The sequence below is a fragment of the Leptosomus discolor genome, chromosome 17 (genome assembly GCF_034619465.1).
Source record: "Leptosomus discolor isolate bLepDis1 chromosome 17, bLepDis1.hap2, whole genome shotgun sequence".
NCBI lineage: Eukaryota > Metazoa > Chordata > Aves > Leptosomiformes > Leptosomidae > Leptosomus > Leptosomus discolor.
The window spans coordinates 18,180,106-18,200,083 of NC_141407.1; the positions used below are offsets into that span (position 1 = coordinate 18,180,106).

General features: G+C 71.0%; 4 protein-coding genes across 4 annotated transcripts; 3 read left to right on the forward strand and 1 right to left on the reverse strand.

Moving 5' to 3' along the window:
• Positions 1–1,806: 1,806 nt before the first annotated feature.
• LOC147414253 (WAP four-disulfide core domain protein 2-like) lies at positions 1,807–3,774 on the forward strand. Its single transcript, XM_086474567.1, has 3 exons — positions 1,807–2,137; positions 2,426–2,560; positions 3,623–3,774. Exons 1-3 carry the CDS (start codon positions 2,050–2,052, stop codon positions 3,772–3,774), a joined length of 375 nt encoding a protein of 124 aa, XP_086330693.1. The 5' UTR covers positions 1,807–2,049.
• A 914-nt stretch (positions 3,775–4,688) lies between these two features.
• On the forward strand, positions 4,689–8,002 carry LOC147414254 (uncharacterized). The gene is given in 8 exon segments (XM_086474678.1): positions 4,689–4,699; positions 4,782–5,377; positions 5,510–5,650; positions 5,790–5,933; positions 6,663–6,826; positions 6,828–6,924; positions 7,144–7,257; positions 7,590–8,002. Coding segments are annotated over 8 exon segments (1,680 nt in total).
• Positions 8,003–8,817: 815 nt separating this feature from the next.
• On the forward strand, positions 8,818–15,210 carry LOC147414255 (uncharacterized). Its single transcript, XM_086474679.1, has 13 exons — positions 8,818–8,896; positions 10,249–10,398; positions 10,695–10,838; positions 11,847–11,978; positions 12,774–12,917; positions 13,063–13,209; positions 13,415–13,564; positions 13,666–13,812; positions 13,898–14,017; positions 14,095–14,232; positions 14,549–14,683; positions 14,783–14,917; positions 15,020–15,210. Exons 1-13 carry the CDS (start codon positions 8,818–8,820, stop codon positions 15,208–15,210), a joined length of 1,812 nt encoding a protein of 603 aa, XP_086330805.1.
• An 852-nt stretch (positions 15,211–16,062) lies between these two features.
• SPINT4 (serine peptidase inhibitor, Kunitz type 4) lies at positions 16,063–17,265 on the reverse strand. Its single transcript, XM_086474680.1, has 4 exons — positions 17,154–17,265; positions 16,813–16,986; positions 16,286–16,453; positions 16,063–16,175 (listed from the first exon to the last, which is right to left on the reverse strand). The coding sequence occupies exons 1-4, from the start codon at positions 17,263–17,265 to the stop codon at positions 16,063–16,065; spliced, it is 567 nt and encodes a 188-aa protein (XP_086330806.1).
• Positions 17,266–19,978: the final 2,713 nt, after the last annotated feature.

Genomic DNA, 19,978 nt, shown 5'->3' on the forward strand with positions numbered 1-19,978 from the left:
GCACAGCACAGGCAGGGACAGCGCTGGTCCCTCACCTCCATCCTCAGCCACGCTCGCACCGCCCAGCCGACGCTCACACTTGCAGCAGCCACGTTACCACCCCTGTCCCGTCCCAGCCACCGGAGCACTGTGCCCCAGCACAGGAGCCACTGGGCTGCCACACAGTCACCTTTATTCAGGGAGTCCTGGCGTCAGCCCCAGGCTGCAAACACCAGCTCAGCCCCGTTCCCCAAAGGGCTGTCCCCAGTGGGGCCCAGCCGCACCGGCAGAGTGGGAGCATCCTGGCCGCCCCGAGCATGGCCAGGTCCTGGCAGCCTCCCCAGCACCCAGCCACCGCCTACCCCAGCCCGGAGGGCACAGGGGCAAGGACTGCCCTGCCACTCTCCCCGCCACTGCCCTGCCGCTCTCCCCGCATCCCCAGGCCTGTCCCCCGTCCCCACGCGTCGGCTCCCACTGCCGGCTGGGCCGTCCACACCGGCTCCTGTTCCTGCATAAACACCCGCGGCAGGGAGGGGACCGCAGGCAAAGGCAAACAGTTACTGATTTACTGCCACTCCGCTCTGTGCCGCATTGTTGACCGTGGGGTTAAATTACCTGGCAGAGCAGATGCCGGTGCATGACTCCGGGCAGGGACCGTGTCCCCGAACCCACACACCCCTGACCCACACGGGTCTGCGGGGTGCTCCAGCCTGGAGCTGGGGCTGCCCCCGGAGCCTCTGCCAGCGACGAGGGCGCATCACAGGAGACAGGGCAGGTCTTACCCTCCTCCCCGTGCAGGAGAGGCTCAGCCTGCGACCGTGCCCAGGATGGGGCCCAGGGAGCCGCGATGCTCTGGGGTTGCACCTAGGAGAGGGGTCCAGCCTGTGCCCCCCCGGCTGGGCAGCGCTGGCACCATGTGGAGGGACACATGTCATGACAGCAGCCAAATGACCCGAGGCATGGAGCTGAAATCAGGAGCTGGAGCAAAGGGGCCGGGGGAGTCTGGCCCCCCTAGCACAGTGCTGGGCTGCTCCCCTTCCGTCAGGGGATTAAAGCCGCCACTGGCGGCGCCGGTGGAGGTGACGGGAACCGGCAGAGCAGCAAACACTGACGAGAGCAGGGCAGGCATGCCGGGCGACCTGGGCCGCTTGGCTCGCTGGGCCTAGCCAAACAAACCCCGTCTCGGCGCTGCCAGGCGCCACGAAGCGTCCCGGCCTGCTGGAGGGCGGTGCACGTGCCGCGGCAGGGGTAGCCTGGACAGCCACCAGGCCCAGGGGGTCTGGGGTCGTACGGCCCCCGGCACCGCCACGCTCCGGAGCACCGGGCGTGCAGCCAGAGCCGGCCGGCGGCTCGCTCCCCACCAGCCACTCACCCAACCGGCACTGCCGGATGGTCCGCGCCATGCCCCGGGGCTGCCGGAGGCCGCGAGGACGGTGGGGGCCACAGGACGAGGGTGCAGACGGGCAGAAGGAGCTCCCATGGCTGCCGGGGAGGCGTGGGGGAGCCCCAGGGCGGGCAGGCGGCCTGGAGGGCCCTTCAGTCGAGGAGCGAATGCTGGAGGAGAACCAGCGGCTGGAGCAGGAGCCGGGCTGCAGCTCTCGGCCACGCCGCCGGCTCGTCCCGCATCGGCAGCCCGGGCCGGGGTCTCCCCTCAAGCTCACACCACGGCCGGGGCGGTGGCAGGGACGGGTCGTGCCCCATCCCTGGCGCACCCACACGGCCTCGGGCGGCCGAGCCCCGCACGGGGCCGTGACAGCCCCGTGCCCTCGCTGGCTCCGGGGCCCGGCGTGCGGCGCGTGGGGCCGCGGCTGGTGGCGGCTGGCTGCCGTTCCTGCCGGGCAAGTTTTCGGCGTGGCCGCCCGGTCTCCTCGAGGCTCCCCCTTCCTGGTCGGCAGCCAGCGGCGGCAGATACCTGATACTCGGGTTGTGCAAGCGCGAAGGGGGAGCCTGGCCCTGCCCGGCCCTTGGAGCCACCCGGAAGGCCGAGCCCTCCCGCCCGCCGGCCCCACCTGGAGAGGAGCTTAAAGGCCGGCCGGGCAGCCCCGCAGGCGCAGCGCCGGCTCCCGCACCATGCCCAAGGCCCGCAGCGTGCTCGTCCTGGCGGGGCTCCTGGCTCTCTGGGCAGAGCTGCCTCCAGCATCCGCCCAGAATGTCACCAGTGAGTATGAGCGCACGGCTCGGCACGGCTCGGCACGGTTCGGCACGGCTCGGCGTGGCACGGCACGCCCCGGGCGAGCAGCCAGCATCACTCCCAGCCACGGGCCCTGCTGGGGTCGGGGCCGGGGCCGAGAGCCAGCCGGTGCCTGGCGCGGTTGGGCTCAGCAGCATCCCCGGACCCAGCCCTGGGGCCGGGGTCAGCATCTCCCGCCTTGGGCCAGCGGCCCTCGCCCCGCTGCGGGGCCGGCAGCCCCGGCACCCACCCACGCCCTCCACCTTTGCCTTGCAGCAAAAGCCGGCGTGTGCCCGGACCCGGCGACGGAAGCGGTGAACTGCACGGTGGGGTGCCAGTCCGATGGCGACTGCGAGAGCACCCTCAAGTGCTGCCCGGCAGCCTGTGGCAAGGCCTGCCAGAAGCCCGACGGTAACACTCCCTCTGCTCCCGGCCCCGCTGCCCGGAGCTGGTCCCGCTGCCGTGAGCCTACAGCCCGTCCCAGCCGGCAGCACCGGTGCTCCAGGGTGCCGTAGTGGCCATGGGCCGGGGCGCCCGTTGCATGTGCGGCCGCAGCTCGGTTGTCGGGGGCTGCACGGGGAGCCCGGCAGGGTCGGGGTGTGCTGCCGCTGGGCCACGCTCGCCCCTTCCTCCTCCCTGTGACACGGGGGTTGAGCAGATGCCTCCAAACGACGCGGGGGCTGGTGTGGAGGGCAGGGGCCTGCACCGCTCCCCCTCGTAGCCCTCGCTGCCCGCTCAGCCTCGTGGGCAGCCGCCAGCCCGGGATGTGGGCACTGTCCTGCCTCCCGACCCCGCGCCTGGGGAGAGTCTCCCAGCGGTGTCATCCCCGGCCCTGTGCCGGACGCGGCCCTGCTGCCAGCCGGCTGAGCACGCTCACCCCGCCGGTCCTGCCCGGTAGACGGGTGCAGGAGTTGGGATCTCCAGCTGCAAACACGTGGATGTGAAACGGAGACTCTGGTACCCCCACGGCCACCTGCAAGGACAGAGCTGGCCCGGCTGTGCCGCAGCGGAGGACAGTGTGGTGCAGAGCCGGGAGCCCAGTGCCGGTGGCAGGCAGCGAGATGGCAGGGCAGGGGCCCCACGCAGCCAGGGCATAGGCCGTCTGGGGGGCACGTGCCCCCCACTGAGGCCAGGGCTGCGGGGGAAAGTGGGGCCGAGGCCACCGTCGGGGCCACGTGCCGCAGCTGCGCATCCTGTGCCGGCCACTCACCGTAGAGCGGGAGGCTGAGCACAGGGACTGCAGGGGACCCGCCACGCCACGCGGCCTCCCCGAGGCGTCCCCCTCGGGTCAGGCTGGCAGGAGCATCAACAAGCAGAGCCGTGGGGTGGGGGAGCCGCTGGCCGGCATGGGGGTCCCTCCTCCATGGCAGCCAGGGGCCAGGGCCATGCCCGCGGCTCCAGGAGCTGCAGGGTTGGTCCTGCCCCTCCTGCCGGGGCCCTCAGGTCTCAGGCCGTGTCCCTTCGCCTTTGCAGAGAAGCCCGGCACGTGCCCACCCGTCAGCCCGGGGATCCCCATGCTGGGCGTCTGCACGAACCAGTGCAAGACGGACTCCAACTGCTCCGGGAGCCAGAAGTGCTGCAGGAACGGCTGCGGCAAGGTCTCCTGCGTGACACCCCTCCACTGAGGTCAGTCGGGCGCCCGCCAGCCCCGGGGATCCCGCAGCACCCGCGGCGCGGCACGGCACCCACGCACCCCTCCCGCTCACGGCCCTCTGCTCCCTTTGCAGGCGCAGCCGCCTCCCGCCAGCCCGGCCGCAGGGAAGCTGCTGCCCGACGCGAGTCCTGCACGTCCAGACCCCGGCCCCGCACCGTCCCCTCCGGCCCGGCCGTGCTGCCGGCGCAGAGCCTTCAGCCTCAGCTTCCTCCCCGGGGTCCCCTGCTTGGGGCGCGCCGTAGCCCCCCGCACTCTCACCAATAAAGCAGCCTCTCCCTGCCTCGCCTGTGGCTGCCTCTCTGTCCCGCCGCGCTCCCGGCCACATCCTGCCCACCACGGCTGCCGCTGGGCACGGGTGCTGGTGCCAGGGCTGCCTGGAAGGGCTCCACACGACAAGCCCCAGCTCCGACTGGCTGCCCCAGCCTGTGCCCCTGCCCCGGGCTGCCCCACGGCCTGGGCTGCACCAGCACACGGCTCCTCCGCCTTCACACAGACACGCTCAGAGCGGGGCCGTCAAGGTGCAGCCGCCTCCTTGTCCCGTTGGAGCGGAGCTGCTCTCTGCTCTGCAACGGCCGGGGGACGGGAAGGCTGCCAGCACGTGCTGTTACACGAGCATCACCCAAACCCACCCCAAACGCCCCCAGCCCGGCAGTGACACGTTGCCCGCGGCAGAAGCCCGAAGGAGCCACGGACAGTGAAGCCCACACACCCCTGCCCCACGCCTGCCCCTGGCCCCTGCCTGCCCAGATCTGGGCCCCACTCCCGCTCCCTCCCTGCTCTCCCTGGCACCTCCTGCTGCCCACAAGGCTCCTGGCGCCCCGGCTCAGTGCCACGGCTCTCTGCAGGACCTCTCCCCACTCCGCGTCTGCTGGGAGGCGACTAGCAATGCTCCCCAGGCGGGACTGGGTGGACACTGAGGACCAGGGATGGGACACTGCTCCCCTGTGTCCCATCCCTGCTCATCACCGGGGAGTGCAGGCACCGGGGCTCCGGAAGCGCTGCCCGTCCCCCCGGCCTGGCTGCTCGCGGGTCACCGGTGACCTGGAAAGGGCGCGCTGCGGAGGACGCGTCAGCCACGGGACACGAGCCCAGCACTGCCCTGGGAGTCTCCCCCAAGCAGGATTGTTCGTGCTCGGCGTTCCCACGATCCTGACACGGTGCTGCCGTGGGAAGGAGCAGCTCAGTTCGGGCACTCCCCACCCCAGCACGGTTTAAATCCCAGCCAGTGGGCCCAGCAGCACAGCTGCCCAACAGCAGCACGATGCTGGGCAAGTGCACCCTCCTCCCGGTGCTCCTGGTGCTCTTTGTGGAGCTGCCACCAGCTCTGGCCCAGAAGCACCTTGCCGGGGACCAGGGCACTGCCCCTGCCATCACCCCAGCACCACGCCGGGCCCCGTGGGGACGCTGGCCCCCCGCCGCCCTGCCTGCCCCTGGCAAAGCAGGTGAGTGCCCATCGGCGGGGAGCGGAGCCCCACGCCCTGCCAGGCTGTACTGCCTCTCCGACCGCAGCTGCCCTGGTGCCGAGAAGTGCTGCCACAGCGGGCAGGTCAGGACCTGCCTTCTCCCCACCACAGGTACCGCCGGCTCTGCCGGAGAGACGCTGGGCGATGGGTGGGATATGGGTGGAGGCCAGTGCCCGTGTTGGGTGCCCCCCGTGCAAGCCCCGCTCCCTGGGGACGCACTGCAGGGAGCATCTCCCTCTGCAGAGAGCCCGGGCTACTGCCCCCGCGTTGGCAGCGCCAGCAGGGCGAGCTGCGGGACGAGCTGCCACAACGACACCACGTGCAGCCCCGGGGAGAAGTGCTGCACCAGTGGCTGCTGCACCCGCTGCATGCATGCCGAGCCAGGTAAGGCGGCCTGGGTGTCCCCGGTGCCATGGGGCAGCCCCATGGGTCTGCAGCCCCCCCATCGCTCTGTGGGGAATCTGCGGGTGCTGTGGGGCCAGGCCAGGCCGGCTGCATGCCAAGACCCGAGCCTCTCCTGCAGCCAAACCCGGCTTCTGCCCACGGAAGCGTGCCCAGAGGAGCGCGGCTGCCTGCCCCAACCGCTGCGACGACGACCGGGACTGCCCTGGGGACCGCAAGTGCTGCTTCTCCGGCTGCGGGCTGGCCTGCGCACCCCCGGACACAGGTACAGCCCTGCCATCCCTCCCCCGCGGCTGGGCACCCATGGGCTCCACTCCCCACCCCCACACCCAAGCGTGTGAAGCCCCAGCACTGCCCATGGCTGCCCCACAGCTGCCCCACGGCTGCCCCACGGCTGCCCCGTGCCCACCCCGCAGCCTCGCCGGTGGCAGCACGGCTCCTCCTCCCCGCGAAGCCCGGCGTGTGCCCGGTCGTGCCGCGGACAAGCCCCGCCGGCCGTGCCCAGCCGAGTGCGCAGCCGGTGGCAGCCGTCCAGGCCCTGGGCAGCGTGTGCCGCCGGCTGTGGCTCCCGGCACCGCACACCCACCCGGGCACAGCCCCGGCCCTCGTCAGCCCCTGGGCAGGAGCAGGCCCTCGGGGTGCTGTGGGACGGGGTCCCCATGCCCAGCTCCTCTGTGAAGGGTGGGCGATGGCCCCGAGTGGGCACAAGGCTGCACCCCATCCTGCACCCCCCCGTCCTGATACACCCATCCTGCACCCGCTCAGGCTGGGTGCTGCGGGGACTGCAGCCAGGGTCGTCCCATTGCTCCAGCTGCCAGCTGGCAACCCGTATTGAGCTGTGACTGGTCTCACTGGGTCAGACTGGTGTGGGTGTGAGGCTCTAGGAGGGAGGATGGGGGGCAAGAGGGGGGCCAGGATGGAGACCAAGGCTGTGCCAGAAGCCGGGCTCAGGGAAGCAGGATCCCAGCACCGCCATGGTCCCTGTTGTCACCAGGGAGCCGCCGTGCCGCAGGGAAGCCCGGTGGGTGCCCCGTGGTGCTGCGGGGCTCCCTGGGACCCTGCCTGGAGCTGTGTGACACCGACGGCGACTGCCCCGGCACCGCCAAGTGCTGCACCACCGGCTGCGGCCACGTCTGCAAACCACCCACCGAGGGTAGAGCCACCGGCGCCCTGTGGGGCCGAGACCCCCCGCCTCCCCTCCCTGCCCTGTCCCAGGCTGAGCCTCCCCCCCAGCCAGGGCCACCACCCTCTTGGCTGTACCCACCCTCCCCAGGGGCTGCCCCTCGCCGTGGCCCTCCCAGGAGTGTGGGGACCCAGCTGGTGTCCCCGTGGGACAGGAGCCGGGTGAGGGGCTCACCCCTGCAGGCAGGGCAGTGCCCCCACCGCAGAGGGGTGCCCTGCCTGCAGGAGGTCAGCCCCTCACCCCTCCCTCTCTCCGCATGTGCCAGTGCGACCAGGGCTGTGTCCCCTCACAGCTGACGGTGACCGGGCGGCCGAGTGCCTCCTGTGCCTGCAGGACCAGGATTGCCCCCCCGGCCAGAAGTGCTGCCTGCGGGGCTGTGGCCGGGCGTGCGTCCCCCCGCTGCCGGGTAATTGCCCCCTCAGCCTGCCACCTCCTGGGTCCCAGCAGCCCAGGGCACTGCACAGCTCTTGCCCCTGCAGCGGGTCCAGGGGGCTGAGGGGGGGTCCAGGGTGGTGGCACCCCAGGGCTCCCCCATCCCTCGGGGCAGGAGCACCCATCCTGCACTGACCACCTCATCCATCTCTTCAGGCACAGCCTAGCCCTGGCCGGGATGGGATGCACCAGGAGCTGCCGTTTCGGGGCCGCTCCCCACCCTGCTGCCATCGTACCCCCATGGGTGAGCAGAGAGGTGCCACTGCTGGCAGCACCCCCTGCCCCCTGTGCCCATCCCTGCACCAGACCCTCTGCACCACTGGCAAGATGGCACTGGCATTGCTCTGATGGGCACTGGTTGGGGTCCCCGGCACCCCCAGTCCCTCCCAGTGGTGCTGTGGAGGGCTGTGCACCACCTGCACCAGACCAAGGCTCCCGGCAGCCCGGGCACGGAGGCAAAACCCTGCATCCCCGTCGGTCCCAGCTGTGTCACAGCGCTGGAACAGAATAAACCGGCACATGGCCGCCTTCTGCTCTGGGCCACCATCCCTGGGCTCCGCGGCGGGCTCCCAGGAGGCGCAGGCAGCCCTGGGCTGCGCACAGGCAGGGAGGTGCAGGCAGGCACCCGGCAGCCATCCCTGCAGGCAGGCGCTGCCCCAGGGCAGGGAGAGGTCCCCGTTTCCATGCGGGCGCCCTCAGCCACCATCGCCCTGTGGTGACCATCCTGCTGGCTCCGGGGGCCACACCGATGGCCCCTCGGCAGTCATGGACTGGAGTACAGAAACCAGTTCCCTCGGATTCCTTGCACCAAGGAAGGGCTCATTTGCATCCCAAAGTGTGGAAAACGTGGTTGGAAAAGCAGTCACGGGTCCGGGTAGATGAAGCACCGGGACAGGGACAGGGGCAGGGAGCAGCACCCACGTGCCAAGGGCCACGGCTGGACCTGCTCGCTCCCCAGCCCCAGCCCAGCCCCGTCACCGTGCTGGGACACGGAGCTGGCCCAGGCCACCTCTCCCACCTCGTGGTGCCGGATCACAACCCGTTCTGTGCGTGGCGGCTATGCCCAGCTGAGCCAGGCCATGGCTGCAGGGCAGCACCGTGGTGGCAAAGCCGGCAGAGCCCCTCTGGCTGCTCCCGTTGCCACGCTGGGGCCAAGCTGTGGGGTCTGTCCACAGCCCCCACCCCGGGGGAGGTGAGGGGCAAGTGGGGCTGGAGGGAAACCAAGGCAGGGGGTGGCAGCTGGCTGAGGCAGGGACAGGGCTGTGCACCATGGGGAACAGCAGCCGCCTGACCCCAGCTGCCCTCCCCGGCACCGCGGGTCGCCCTGACCCAAAAGCGTGGCTCGGCCGGAGATAAGCGGGATGGCTGGCGGGGCGCCGGTGGGTTCTGGGAACTGCCCCTCCTCCTGCCCCTCCTGCCCACGGCACAGCCAGCACCACAGCTTCAGCTGCCCCATCACCCCAGGCACCCCCGCCAGAGACTTTAAACCCAGCCCCAGCTCAGCCCCAGACACCACGACATCCCCGGCAGCACCATGAGGCTGGGGGTTTTCCTCCTCGTGGGCCTCCTCGTCCTCAGGGCAGAGCCGGGCACGGCACCAGAGGAGAAAGGCGGTGAGTACCGGCAGGCAAACCCAGCAGCTGCCAGGCACAGGCACCCCGGTGTCCCTGCCATGTCCCCCCCCATCCCTGCCTGGCACACGCTGGCAGGGACTGTGTCTCGGCCGGCTGCAGCACCTGATGGCAGCCCCGCTGCCTCGGGAGCGCGCTCCCACCCGGGGCTGCACGGGCGTGTGTGCACCCCTGCACCCTGCATGCACCCCTGCACCCTGCGTGCACCCCTGCACCCTGCATGCCCAGCAGCGGGCAGCACCGGGGGTGCTGCACATGGCAGGGGCCCTTCTGGTCTCCCTGGGCACCCCTGCACCGACACCGGCAGACCTGGATTTGGGACGCCTGTGCCTGAGCAGAGCCCAGCGCCTGGCCTGGCGCCAACGAGGGTTCTCTGGGCAGAGCAAGGGGGCTGCACAGCAAAGGCAGGTATGAGGAGGGCCCTGGCAGGGGCTGGGCAGGGGGCTGGAGTGGCACGGCCCCCGGCTCCTGTGTCCCAGCTCTGCTCCTCACACCTCCCATCCCTTCCCCACCCCTGCACACAGCCCCCAACCACGGGGACGGACCCAAACCCCAGCGGAGGGGCCAGGCTGTGGGTGCAGGTCCCTGAGCACGGACCCCCACCGCCAGGGCCCCCCACCATGGGGCGATGCTGGGGGCAGCGGTGCCCAGCTGCAGCACTGCCCTGCTCACCCAGGGTTCCTTCTTTGTTTTAACCAAACAGCTGCTGTTTGGAGTGAAACCGCCCGGCAGCGTCTCTGTTTGCAGCCCAAACAGCGCGGCCCTGCCAGAGCCGGCAAGGGGGTGTTTGCAGAAACTGCTGCCCCCGCGGCTTCTCCCAGCTGGCGGGCAGGAGCCGGGCAGGGGCGCCAGCTGGAGCTCGCCCCCACCTGTGCCAAAGGCAGGGCTGTCCCGATTTTCCCAGCGTGGCCAAGATGAGCACAGGGTGCCAGAAGGAGGAAGAGGAGGAGAAGGAAGAGCATGAGGCAGTGGCAAGGAGCATGCCGCTGGCAGTGAGGGTGCAAGGGGCAGCAGGATGCTCGGGGATGGATCCTGACCTCCAGCTGGTGCTGGCTCGGTGCTGGCTTCTCCCTGGAAAAGCCAGCAACACTCTTTGTGGCACTCGCTGTCCTCCAGGGGCACACGCAGCCCCATGCCATGCCATGCTGCACTGTGCCACACTGTGCCATGCAGGTCTCGGCGCGGGGGTACAGCAGCCCCAGGGCTGTGCTGCAGGGGAGTCTCCAGCCCCACTCCTGCCAGGACCCTGCTCTCTGCTCTGGTCCCCTGTCCCCTGCAGGGGAGACCCTCAACCCGCTCCCCAGCTCTGCCCTGACACTGCCGTCCCACCACAGGGGAGCCCCAGAAGCCAGGGAGCTGCCCACGGGACTTCACACGCTGCCTGCACCCGGAGCCTCCCCTCTGCGCCAACGACTCCGGCTGCCCCGGCGGGCACAAGTGCTGCCCCCGGGAATGCCGGCTCCGCTGCACCCCCCCGGCAGAAGGTACGGCACCGCGGCACGGCCACCTGCACCACCTCTGTCCCAGGGCAGCCAACACCGTTCCCCCCCGTCCCTGTCCCCGTCCTTGTGCCATCCTCATTGCCACGGAGCAGCTCCCACTGCGCTGCTGGCAGCCTCCTGCCCACAGCTCCCAAGCCTGGCACGGGGCACGTGGAGACGTCCGGGATGGGGCAGGTGGCGGGGTCCGGCAGGGGCGGGCAGAGGGGTCCAGCAGGTCTCCCGGCACTGCCCTGGGGCGCCGCTGGTGCAGCTTCACCTCTCAGCCCCACGCGTTGCAGAGAAACCCGGTGCCTGCCCAGCAGCAGCCCCCGAGGGGCTCTTTTACCCCTGCTCCTTCCCCTGCCTGGAGGACAAGGACTGCCTGGGAGCGCAGAAGTGCTGCCTGCTGGGCTGCGGCCCTGCCTGCCTGGAGCCCGTGCCGGGTAAGAGCCCCGGCTCACCGTGGGGCAGCCGCGGGGACCCTCCGTGCTATAGACGTCTGCCAGCTCCCCACCACCACGTGTCCCTGGGGTGGCCGCATGCCATGTCCCCTGCAGTGGCCACTTCTGGGGGCTGCCAGGGAAACCCAACGCCGGGACATGGCTGCCAGGTGCCGGGCGTTGGGCAGACCGTAGCGAGGTGTGGGGAGCCCCAGGGTGGGCAGGGCAGCCCGCTGGGGATGCTGAAGCCTTGCACCCATTCTGCTCCACCAGACCACCCCAAACCTGGGGAGTGTCCCACGGCGCAGCCAGGGCCAGCGGGGCCGTGCCGGGAGCGGTGCCGAGGCGACAGCGACTGCCCCGACATGCAGAAATGCTGCAAGAGCAGCTGCGGCAGCCAGTGCCTGCCGGCAGCCCCGGCCGGTGAGACGGGGCGGGATGGGCAGCACAGGCAGGGCTGTGGCTCAGGAGCGAGGGGTGATGCCATGGGGCTGCAGCCTCCCCCAGGCACTGACCTGTGGCACAACGAGGGCTCCCTCTCCCCATGCTGGCTGGTGTGGGCTCTGCCGGGGCTGGCATGGCCAGCAGGAGAGCTGCTGTCTGTCCCCAACCTCTCACTGCTGTCCCCAGCGAAACCCAGCACCTGCCCCACCAGCTTCCCACCGGGCATGGTGAGCCTGGCTGCGCCTGGGGGCAGCATCGCCCCTGCCCCACACCCTCACTGTGCCGGGGCCTCCTGCCAATGTGGTGCCAGGGAGGCGCGCGCTGCCGGCAGGGCTGTGGCTTCGGCCGTGCACCGGCATCGCCCAGACACATGCACAGGGGTACACGGTGCTCAGTGCCGCGGTGCTGCCGGGGCGTTACCCACGGCAGGCAGAGAGGGGCTGGGGTGGGGACCCATCGCACAGCTCCCAGGTGGGCGCTGGGGCAGGGAGGGGACGGCGAGGTCACCGTCCTGCTCTCACCTCCTCCCTGCTGACACCGCTGGCTGGGCCCTGCTCCGTGGCACAGAGGACACCAGCCCTGCCCCAGCCACACCGCAGCTTCACCACCAGCAGAGGTGCCGCCAGGACCAGGACTGTCCCCCATCCGAGGGGTGCTGCCACCAACGGTGCAGCCGGGAGTGCCACACGCACGGCCAAGGTGAGGGGGGCAGAAGCTGCCCCACAGCTTCAACAGCTCTGCCTGGTCCCCACGGCTGTGCCCCGGAGCAGTGCCGGGAGCTGAGAGGACAGGGAATCTGCAAAGCAGAAGGGAAAGGCTGTGGGGACCTGCCTGGTCTGGGACCCCCAGGGACCTGCACCCCAGCCACCTTGGGGACCCCCGTGCCAAGATGCCGTGCGCCACGGTTGGGACCCCTGGACACGTGCAGGGCAGACCCTGCCCCAGCCCCGCTGCTGCCTGCGTTGCAGAGCAGCACCGAGGGCAGGGCCACCGCGGGGATGGGGACAGCCTGCGGGAGGGCGCAGAGTGGGGCTGATGGAGGGGACGGATGCGCCCCGGTCCCCGCTGGCACTCCCAGCCCTACATGTGGCCATGAGCCATTTGCCTCGCAGGGGCCCCCACAGCCGCGCCAGCCTGGCAGGAGGTGACGAGGTGCCTGAGCGACAGAGACTGCAGTGGTGGGGAGACATGCTGCGGGGGACAGTGCAGGGGGCTGTGCAGCGCCGAGCACGGAGGTGGGACATGGGCTGCAGAATGTGGCTCCTCCTCACAGCCCACCCTGCCCCTCAGCAGAGGGGTCTGGTGCCAGCCCCGTGGTTCCTGCGGGAGGAGATGCCGCAGTGTTCCACAGGGCAGAGCCGTGCTCTGGTGCCCGATGTGCCCAGGGCCATGGCACCGAGGGGCCTGCATGCTCCATGGGGTCAGCCGAGCTGCAGTGTGGGTCCGTGCAGCCACCCCAGGAGCTCCGCAGCCGCCCCGTGCTGCGCTCCGCAGGGAAGGCCGGCTTCTGCCCAGCCCGCGCTGGGCTGTTTCCCAGTTACGACTGCAGAGCCTGGTGCCGGCACGACGCCGAGTGCCCCGGCGAGGAGAAGTGCTGCCTGCGAGGCTGCGACTACGCCTGCCTGCCCCCGTCCCGAGGTGCGAGCCGCTGAGCCCCGCGCCGGGCAGGGCAGGGGCAGGGAAGCAGCGGGCAGGGGGTCCCCCCCAGCTCCAGGGGCTGTGGGTCTGGGAGGGGGAGACCCTCCATCACCCACGCCCAGCCCCGCTGCCTCCTGTCCCCCAGAGAAACCGGGCATCTGCCCCCTGGCCGAGGAGGTGCTGGCCGCCACAGCCCGGTGCGGCACCGCCTGCGCTGGGGACTGGCAGTGCCCGGGGGCTGAGAAGTGCTGCAGCAGCAGATGTGGCCACGTGTGCTCAGCCCCTGAAGGAGGTGAGGAGACAGTGACGAGGACAGTGGTGCTGCACGCCGCTGGGCACACTGGCAAACCTCCTACGGGGCGGCGCTGCCGCAGGGCAGGCGCTCAGTCCCCCTGCGGTGCAGCCGTCAGGGTGCCCCGAGGCGCTGGGAAGGTGGGTGCCCACAGCACAGGGGGGTGCTTGCCCCTGGCCCTGCTGCCCCTTCCCACCCCTCGCAGACAAACCTGGCGAGTGCCCGAAGGTGAGGCCATGGCAGACGCCGGAGCCATGCACGGAGGAGGACTCCTGCGCCCACGACCGGGACTGTCCCCGGCAGGAGAAGTGCTGCTTCTCTGGCTGCGCCATGCGCTGTGCCCGCCCTGCCCGAGGTGAGCGTGGGCAGCCCGGCCATGGGGACAGGCGGCACAGGGCAGCGGTGCGCGAGCGGGCTGGGACCCCGCACCCTCGCCCGGGTCCCCTCCTCCCCCAGAGCACCCCGGGCAGTGTCCCCGGGCAGAGCCGTGCTGGGACCCCCGGCGCCGGCGTGGGAACCAGTGCCTGGATGACAGCGTCTGCCGTCGAGAGGAGAAGTGCTGCCGCACGGGCTGCGGCTGGGAGTGCGTGGCCATGCCCAGAGGTAGCGGCATCAACCTGCCCAGGGGGAGGCAGCCGCCAGCCCCCCGAGGGCAGCCAGGTGACAGCGGGTCACCATGCCCCTGCAGAGAGCCAGGACAGGGCCGGTGGCCAGTGCGTGGAGGAGTGTGAGGCCGACTCGCAGTGTCCCCGGGGACAGAGGTGCACCAGCACCGGCTGTGGCCGCGTCTGCATGGACATCCCCGGAGGTGAGAACCAGCCAGGCCCCCTGGGAGCCATGCGGGGCTGCCCCAGGGTGCCCCCCAGCAGGGTGCTTGCCTTGCAGGCAGATTGGGAGTGTGCCCCATCCCCAGGGAGGGGGGGACGTGCCTGGACCTGTGCAGCTTCGATGAGGAGTGTCCCTGGGGCCACAAGTGCTGCAGCAACGGCTGCGGCCACGTCTGCACACCAGCCTCTCTGCAAGGTCAGCCCCTTGTGAGTCCCCCCACCCAGCTGAGCCCTGCAGGGACAGAGCCCAGGGTCTCCTCAGCACTGACCCCACAGGGGCATCCTGGCCCTCCCTCCCCAACGAGGACCCACACTGTGACCGTGCTGGAGCCCCATGCCGGGGGCTGCCGAGACGACTGTACCCGCGGGGTCCCGCGCCCTCCCTGCTCCAGGGACACGATCTGCCCCTGTTTTTTTTTTCCATTCCGTGCCTCCCCCTCTTTCCACGCAAGCGATGAGCACGCACAGTGCCAGCTCAGAGCCACCACGTGACTGTCCCCTCCTGCCCGCAGAGCGCGATGCCACAGTTGTGCCGCGGCACGGTGCCGACCCGTGCACCGAGGCTTGCGAGGCCGACTCGCAGTGTCCCTGGGGACAGAGGTGCACCCACACCAGCTGTGGCCGTGTCTGCACCGACACCCCCGGAGGTGAGACACGGCTCAGCCAGCCAGGACCCAGGCACTGCCCCGGGACCCGTGGGGCGCCCCTCAGCTGGGTGCCCCATGGTGGGGGGCTCTGTCTTGCAGGCAGAGAGGGAGAGTGCCCCATCCCCAGGGGCCGCGGGACGTGCCTGGACCTGTGCAGCCTCGACGAGGAGTGTCCCTGGGGCCACAAGTGCTGCAGCAACGGCTGCGGCCACGTCTGCACGCGGGTGCCCGGTGGTAAGGGTGACCAGGGCCACCGAGCCAGGGCCGGCACCATCGCTGGCACTGAGGCACGCAGGGTTCCAGCCAGACCTGCACGAAGGGCACAACCCTCTGCAGGCTCCCAGCTCAGCGTCACTGCAGGGCCCGTTCCTGCTGCTGCCCCGTCGCTCTGCTCCTGGCAGATGCACTTTTGGGGCGAGGGGCCTGAAGAGACGCGGAGCGGGATGAAGCTCTCCCCAGAGCCGTCCGTGCTCAGCTGCAGCCGTGGCCTCTGGTCCCTCGCCCCCCGCAGCCTCAGGGCTCCCTAAAAGCACGTCCTCCTTTTCAGATGCTGCGTGATGGGAGAGCAGCTCCTCTGCGGCAGGAAGACGCCTTCGCCTTCGTCAGGGGACATGGGGTGGTCACAGGCCCCAGCTGGCCTGTCCCCTCCGCACCACCTCCAGCAATAAAGCACATGTGTGGCTGCCTCCAGCCACCCCCAAGTCTCTCGGCAGCGCTGGGATGGCCCCACCAGGCCCTGGGACAGCCCCTTGTGCTCCTGGAGCAGCCCTGGTGTCTCCCGGGGCTTGCCAGGGAAGGGATGGTCCCACCAGGGCTGGGGCGGGGGGCTCAGCCCACGCCGGGGTTGGTGCCATGGGGCCAGCAAAGCGGTGCATACACAGACCCAGTTCTGGGGCAGGCTGCGGGATGGGCACCACCCCGGGCATCCAGCGAGGCCGGGGCTGTTCCTCCTCCATGAGGTCGCTTTAGCTGCCAGCCAGATCACGTCGGCAGCTTGAGGGCAGAGCTGGGGCTGGGAGCCCATCCAGAGGCAGCAGGAGCTGCAGGGCGGTGACTGGGGCGAGCCCTGGGCCCACCATGGGGTGCTGCTGAAGGCACCCATCACCCGTTCCCGGCAAGGGAGGGTGGCCCAGAGGGACGGGCACTGCCTGCTCCTGCCCTCACAGGCAGGAAGGACAAGACCCAGACGTGCTCATCCAAGGACCCGTCCTTGTATTGAAGTGTCGGCCTCAGGGGAGGGCCAGGCTCCTCCGGCCAGGCACCACGGCACAGGAGGGGGCAGCCATGCCACCAAGGGCGCACGTCTCTGCCCTCGGGCTGGTAAGCACCCCTGGGTGAGCCACAGCCCCCGGCACGGCCGCCCTGGGCAGCAGCACTGGTCACCACCAGCCCCACGGGGAACGGCTCCCTGCGGGGACGGGGACGTGGCCACCGGCAGCAGCTTCCCCCAGGCAGTGGCTGCGCAGAGGCCACCGTGCTCCCCAGGCCGGCGCTATGGGGCACCTGGAACTGAGAGACGTGGGGTCAGGAGCGGGGCCAGGCTGGGCATTGCCGGGGGCAGGAGAAGCCGCTGGCCGCGGCACACGGCACACGGGTAGTTACCGATGTGGGAGCAGGCCTGGAAGCACTCGCCTTCGGTCTTGAAGTTGTTCCTGTTGCCGCCGCAGCCGCCGTAGATGAACTCCTCGCACTGCTGGCTGGAGGCGTTGAAGAAGAAGCGGCGGAAGAGAGCCTTGCAGCTCCCACAGACGGAGGGCAGGTAGCAGAAGTCTGCGTGGTCCAAGGGGGACGGGCTGAGCCAGGGACAGGATGCGGACATCGCCGGGCTCGGCGCTCCCAGGACCCCCGGAGAAGTCTGCACAGCTCTGGACCCTTCTTACCACCGAACCCTTCCCATGGGCAGCGGCTCTGTGCCCGCCTGCCCCACGGCCCCATGACCCAGCCGCCTGGGCGCTCCCCTACCGCACAGCACGGTGTCCCCCCAGGGTCTGCAGGACCTGGCAAGAGCTCAGGGGCACCCCAGGGACCCCTCTGCCCATTTTGCTTGGCTCAAACCCCTCCTGTCACCCGCCCCTGCGCTCGCCATGCCGCCGCTCCAGAGCCCTGCTGCCGCGGCACCGAACCCTCACCCAGCACCGGCTCCTGGCACGTGTAGCCGCACTTGCTGGGGCAGCACTTGGTGGCACCGGGGCAGCTGGTGTCACTGGTGCAGCGGGAGCAGGAGGCGTCCCCACGGCAGGCGCTGCAGTCCTCGGCCAGCGGGTCCTCCACCTCTGGGATGTGGTAGCAGTACCCGGGCTTCACTGCGGGACACAGCGGCCAGGACGCTGGGGAGCGCTGCAGGGTGCGGGGCTGAGCACCCCCCCAGTGCCCCAGGGCCGGACCCCGACCGCCCACAGCCCCAGCCCCACCGTGGGAAGCACTGGGCGGCAGTGGCACCCGGAGCATCCCTGTCCCCAGGCGCACTCACCCTTCCCTGGCTCTCCTCTGCCAGCCGTGTGCAGGGCCGGGCCAGACCATGCGGCGAGGGGGACCAAGGCTGCGAGGAGGAGGAGGAGGAGGCAGCCGGGCAGCAGCTCCATGGTGCCCTGGGCGGCTGGTCTGGGCCCCGGGTGCGGCGGGCCGGGATTTAAGGCGCGCCGGTGGGGCGGGGGGAGCGGGACCGGCGCCCGAGCCCGGCTGGTTCCTGCCGTGCGGGTAACGAGCCGCACCCAGGCAGGGCCCGGCCTCCCCGGAGCATCCCGGCCACAGCCCTGGAGCCGGGGGGACCGGTAAGACGGGACGGCTGCCCCGGTGCAGCCCTCGGGGAGGCCGGCTGGGCGGCAGCGGCGTGCCCGGGCTGGGCTGGGGGCACGGCTGGAACCGCCCGCAGCCCCCGAGGGACGAGCCGGGGCCGGGGCCGGGCAGGGGGAGGTCAGCGCCAGCCCCTCTGCCGCCGGTGAGCGCGGCGGGGCCGTGCCAGGGCGCAGAAAGCCGCCAGGGAAGGGTCCGGGGCGCCGCTCCCCCCGCGGTGCCGGTCCTCGGGGAACGGCTGGGCGGGAGCAGAGCGGGGGACGTGGCCGGTCGCCCCTTTCGGTCACGCTCCCTCCTGGCTGATGAGGAGCATCCCAGGCAGGATGGTCCCGCACACGGGGCTGAGCCCGCGGGTACCACCTCGCTGCTGGGGAAGGGAGCTCCGGCAGGACGGCGATGCTCCCGTCCGCTCCCACCCTGCAGGCACCACCGGCCCTTTGCCACCCCCCTCCTCCCCCTCTCCCATTTGGGGGTCATCTCCTTCACCCGCTGCCCTCCTGGGGGGCTGCCTGCGCAAAGCCGTGCCCTGCGCCAGCCCCCCCCCCCCCCCCCCCCCCCGCCCCCGGCAGCCCCCTGCTCCCGGCAGCGGGTCGGGGTCCGGTGGCTGCATCGTGAGGGGCGACCCCCGGGGACGGGACGCGGCTCGCAGCCCGCCCGGGCTCCAGCGGGGGTCCGGACCCACAGCAGCGCAGGGCTCCCGGCGCTGGGCTGGGCGGCAGGCGGGTCCCCGGCACCCCGCCAGCACTCGTGGGCAGGCGTGGGGTGAAACCTGCCAAAAGGCGGGAGAAACAGATTAAGCCGTTCCCATCCAGCCAGAATAACTGCCTTCCTAATTACTGCCGTAATTACTGTCCCAAGGGGGGGAAGCAGAGGGCAGAAAGCTCGGTGGGGAGACCAGGGCTGGGGTCTGGAGGGAGCTGCCGCGACCCCCCTGCACCCCACCACAGCTTTGCCCTGCCCCTGCTCCGAAGCCCCAGGACAGAGACCCCTGGCGCTGACGAAAGGGACCCCTGCGTGGGGACTGTGGTGGTCCCAGGGCTGTGGCTCGGCGGCCACCCTCAGCATGTCTCCCACAACCTTGAGCTATCCAGGATGTTCCCGGTGGCACCGAAACTCCCAGCCCCACACCCCACAGGAGGGCAGGGCCACGGCACCAAAATCCACCAGGGCCACATTTTTCCCCGCTATCTCCCCACACTATCTCAGCCGCCCGGGCGATCAGTGTAACGACTGACATCGTCCTGCAGAGCAGCCCCTGCTCTCCCTGCACCGGCGGTAACGCTGTGGCCAAGCTGGGCAGACAGCGCGGTGGACACAGAGCCGGTCCCGGGGGTTCTGGGGTTCGGGGCACCGTGGCGGAAGAGGGGGAGCTGCTTCCAGGTAGATGTTGGGATTGCACGCAAGAGAAAATTACACCCTGTGGGGGACCTGTGTTGGTAACCCCTGCCCTGCCCCGCCGCCACGTCCAGCTCCCACGTCCAGCTCCCACGTCCGGGGACGCGCAGCGTGAGCGATGGGCGCAGGCCAGAGCCACCGGCCAGGCCTCCGCCCAGCGGAAATAGTGACCGGGGCAGCCCGGCCCAGGGAGCACCCAGGAATGTGGCACCTCCCAGGGCGGGCACCCAGCAGGGATGGGGACAGAGACGGTGCTGTGCCACCAGGGTGATTCTCCTGCCCAGACACAGCAGGAGAGGGGCTGCTGGAGCCAAGGGGCAGTGCCCGGCTGCAGCATGTCCCGGCTGGCCCCGCACGGAGCCTGCTGGCCTGTCAGGACCGACGCTCCCCGGGGCTGACACAAGCGGGGCACTGTCCCTGCTGCCCACCCGGGGACAGGGACAGCCCCTGCGGGGAGCGGGGACGCCCTGGCACAGTGGAGTCAGCGCTCCCCACTGCTCCATTTCTCATGGCTCCATGTGCTCCCGGGGTGGGTCATCCCGGCTGCATGTCACCTCCGTCCCACACACGGGGACCCCCCATGGCAGAAGGTCCCCACGCAGCCAGTGCGTGGTGCCACCCAGCCAGCCTGGACTGCGGACGGGCACACGCAGGCACACACGGCTTGGATGGCACAGGCACGCGCGGCAGGGGCTGTACGCACACCCCTACGTGCACACGGAGCGTGGACTGCACACGCGTGCACATGCACACACGCCTGCCCACACCCGGCTGGCTCGGCTCGCACGTGCACACGCACACGCGTGCGGGCAGCCTGCCCGGCCGAGCGTGCCGGAGCCCTCCTGCCTCGCCCGGAAAGGAGCCAGCTGGGAAAGCCCCGGCGGCTCCGGCTCCGGTGCCTCCGTCCTTGCGACACGCCGCAGCAGCAGACCCGCCTGCAGCCCCACGCGGCGCTGGCACAGTGCAGCCCCGGGGACAGGCAGCAGCTCCCAGGACAGCCCCTGCCACCGGCGTAGCCCGTGGCACGCTGGCCGATACCCCCACTCAGCATGTGTTGGGGCAGCTTTGGGGTCCCCGGGAGAGCCAGGGCCCGAGCGATGGCCGCGG

Bases quoted from the DNA above. Each gene is read 5' to 3' on its own strand.
- LOC147414253 (XM_086474567.1), top strand. From the start codon at position 2,050: ATGCCCAAGGCCCGCAGCGTGCTCGTCCTGGCGGGGCTCCTGGCTCTC. The intron at 2,138-2,425 runs GTGAGTATGAGC...TTTGCCTTGCAG, and splicing joins ATCCGCCCAGAATGTCACCA to CAAAAGCCGGCGTGTGCCCG. The intron at 2,561-3,622 runs GTAACACTCCCT...TCGCCTTTGCAG, and splicing joins GGCCTGCCAGAAGCCCGACG to AGAAGCCCGGCACGTGCCCA.
- LOC147414255 (XM_086474679.1), top strand. From the start codon at position 8,818: ATGAGGCTGGGGGTTTTCCTCCTCGTGGGCCTCCTCGTCCTCAGGGCA. The intron at 12,918-13,062 runs GTGCGAGCCGCT...CCTGTCCCCCAG, and splicing joins CTGCCTGCCCCCGTCCCGAG to AGAAACCGGGCATCTGCCCC. The intron at 14,684-14,782 runs GTGAGACACGGC...TCTGTCTTGCAG, and splicing joins CTGCACCGACACCCCCGGAG to GCAGAGAGGGAGAGTGCCCC.
- SPINT4 (XM_086474680.1), bottom strand. From the start codon at position 17,265: ATGGAGCTGCTGCCCGGCTGCCTCCTCCTCCTCCTCCTCGCAGCCTTG. The intron at 16,454-16,812 runs GTGAGGGTTCGG...TGGACCACGCAG, and splicing joins GTGCCAGGAGCCGGTGCTGG to ACTTCTGCTACCTGCCCTCC. The intron at 16,176-16,285 runs GTAACTACCCGT...GGTGCCCCATAG, and splicing joins CCAGGCCTGCTCCCACATCG to CGCCGGCCTGGGGAGCACGG.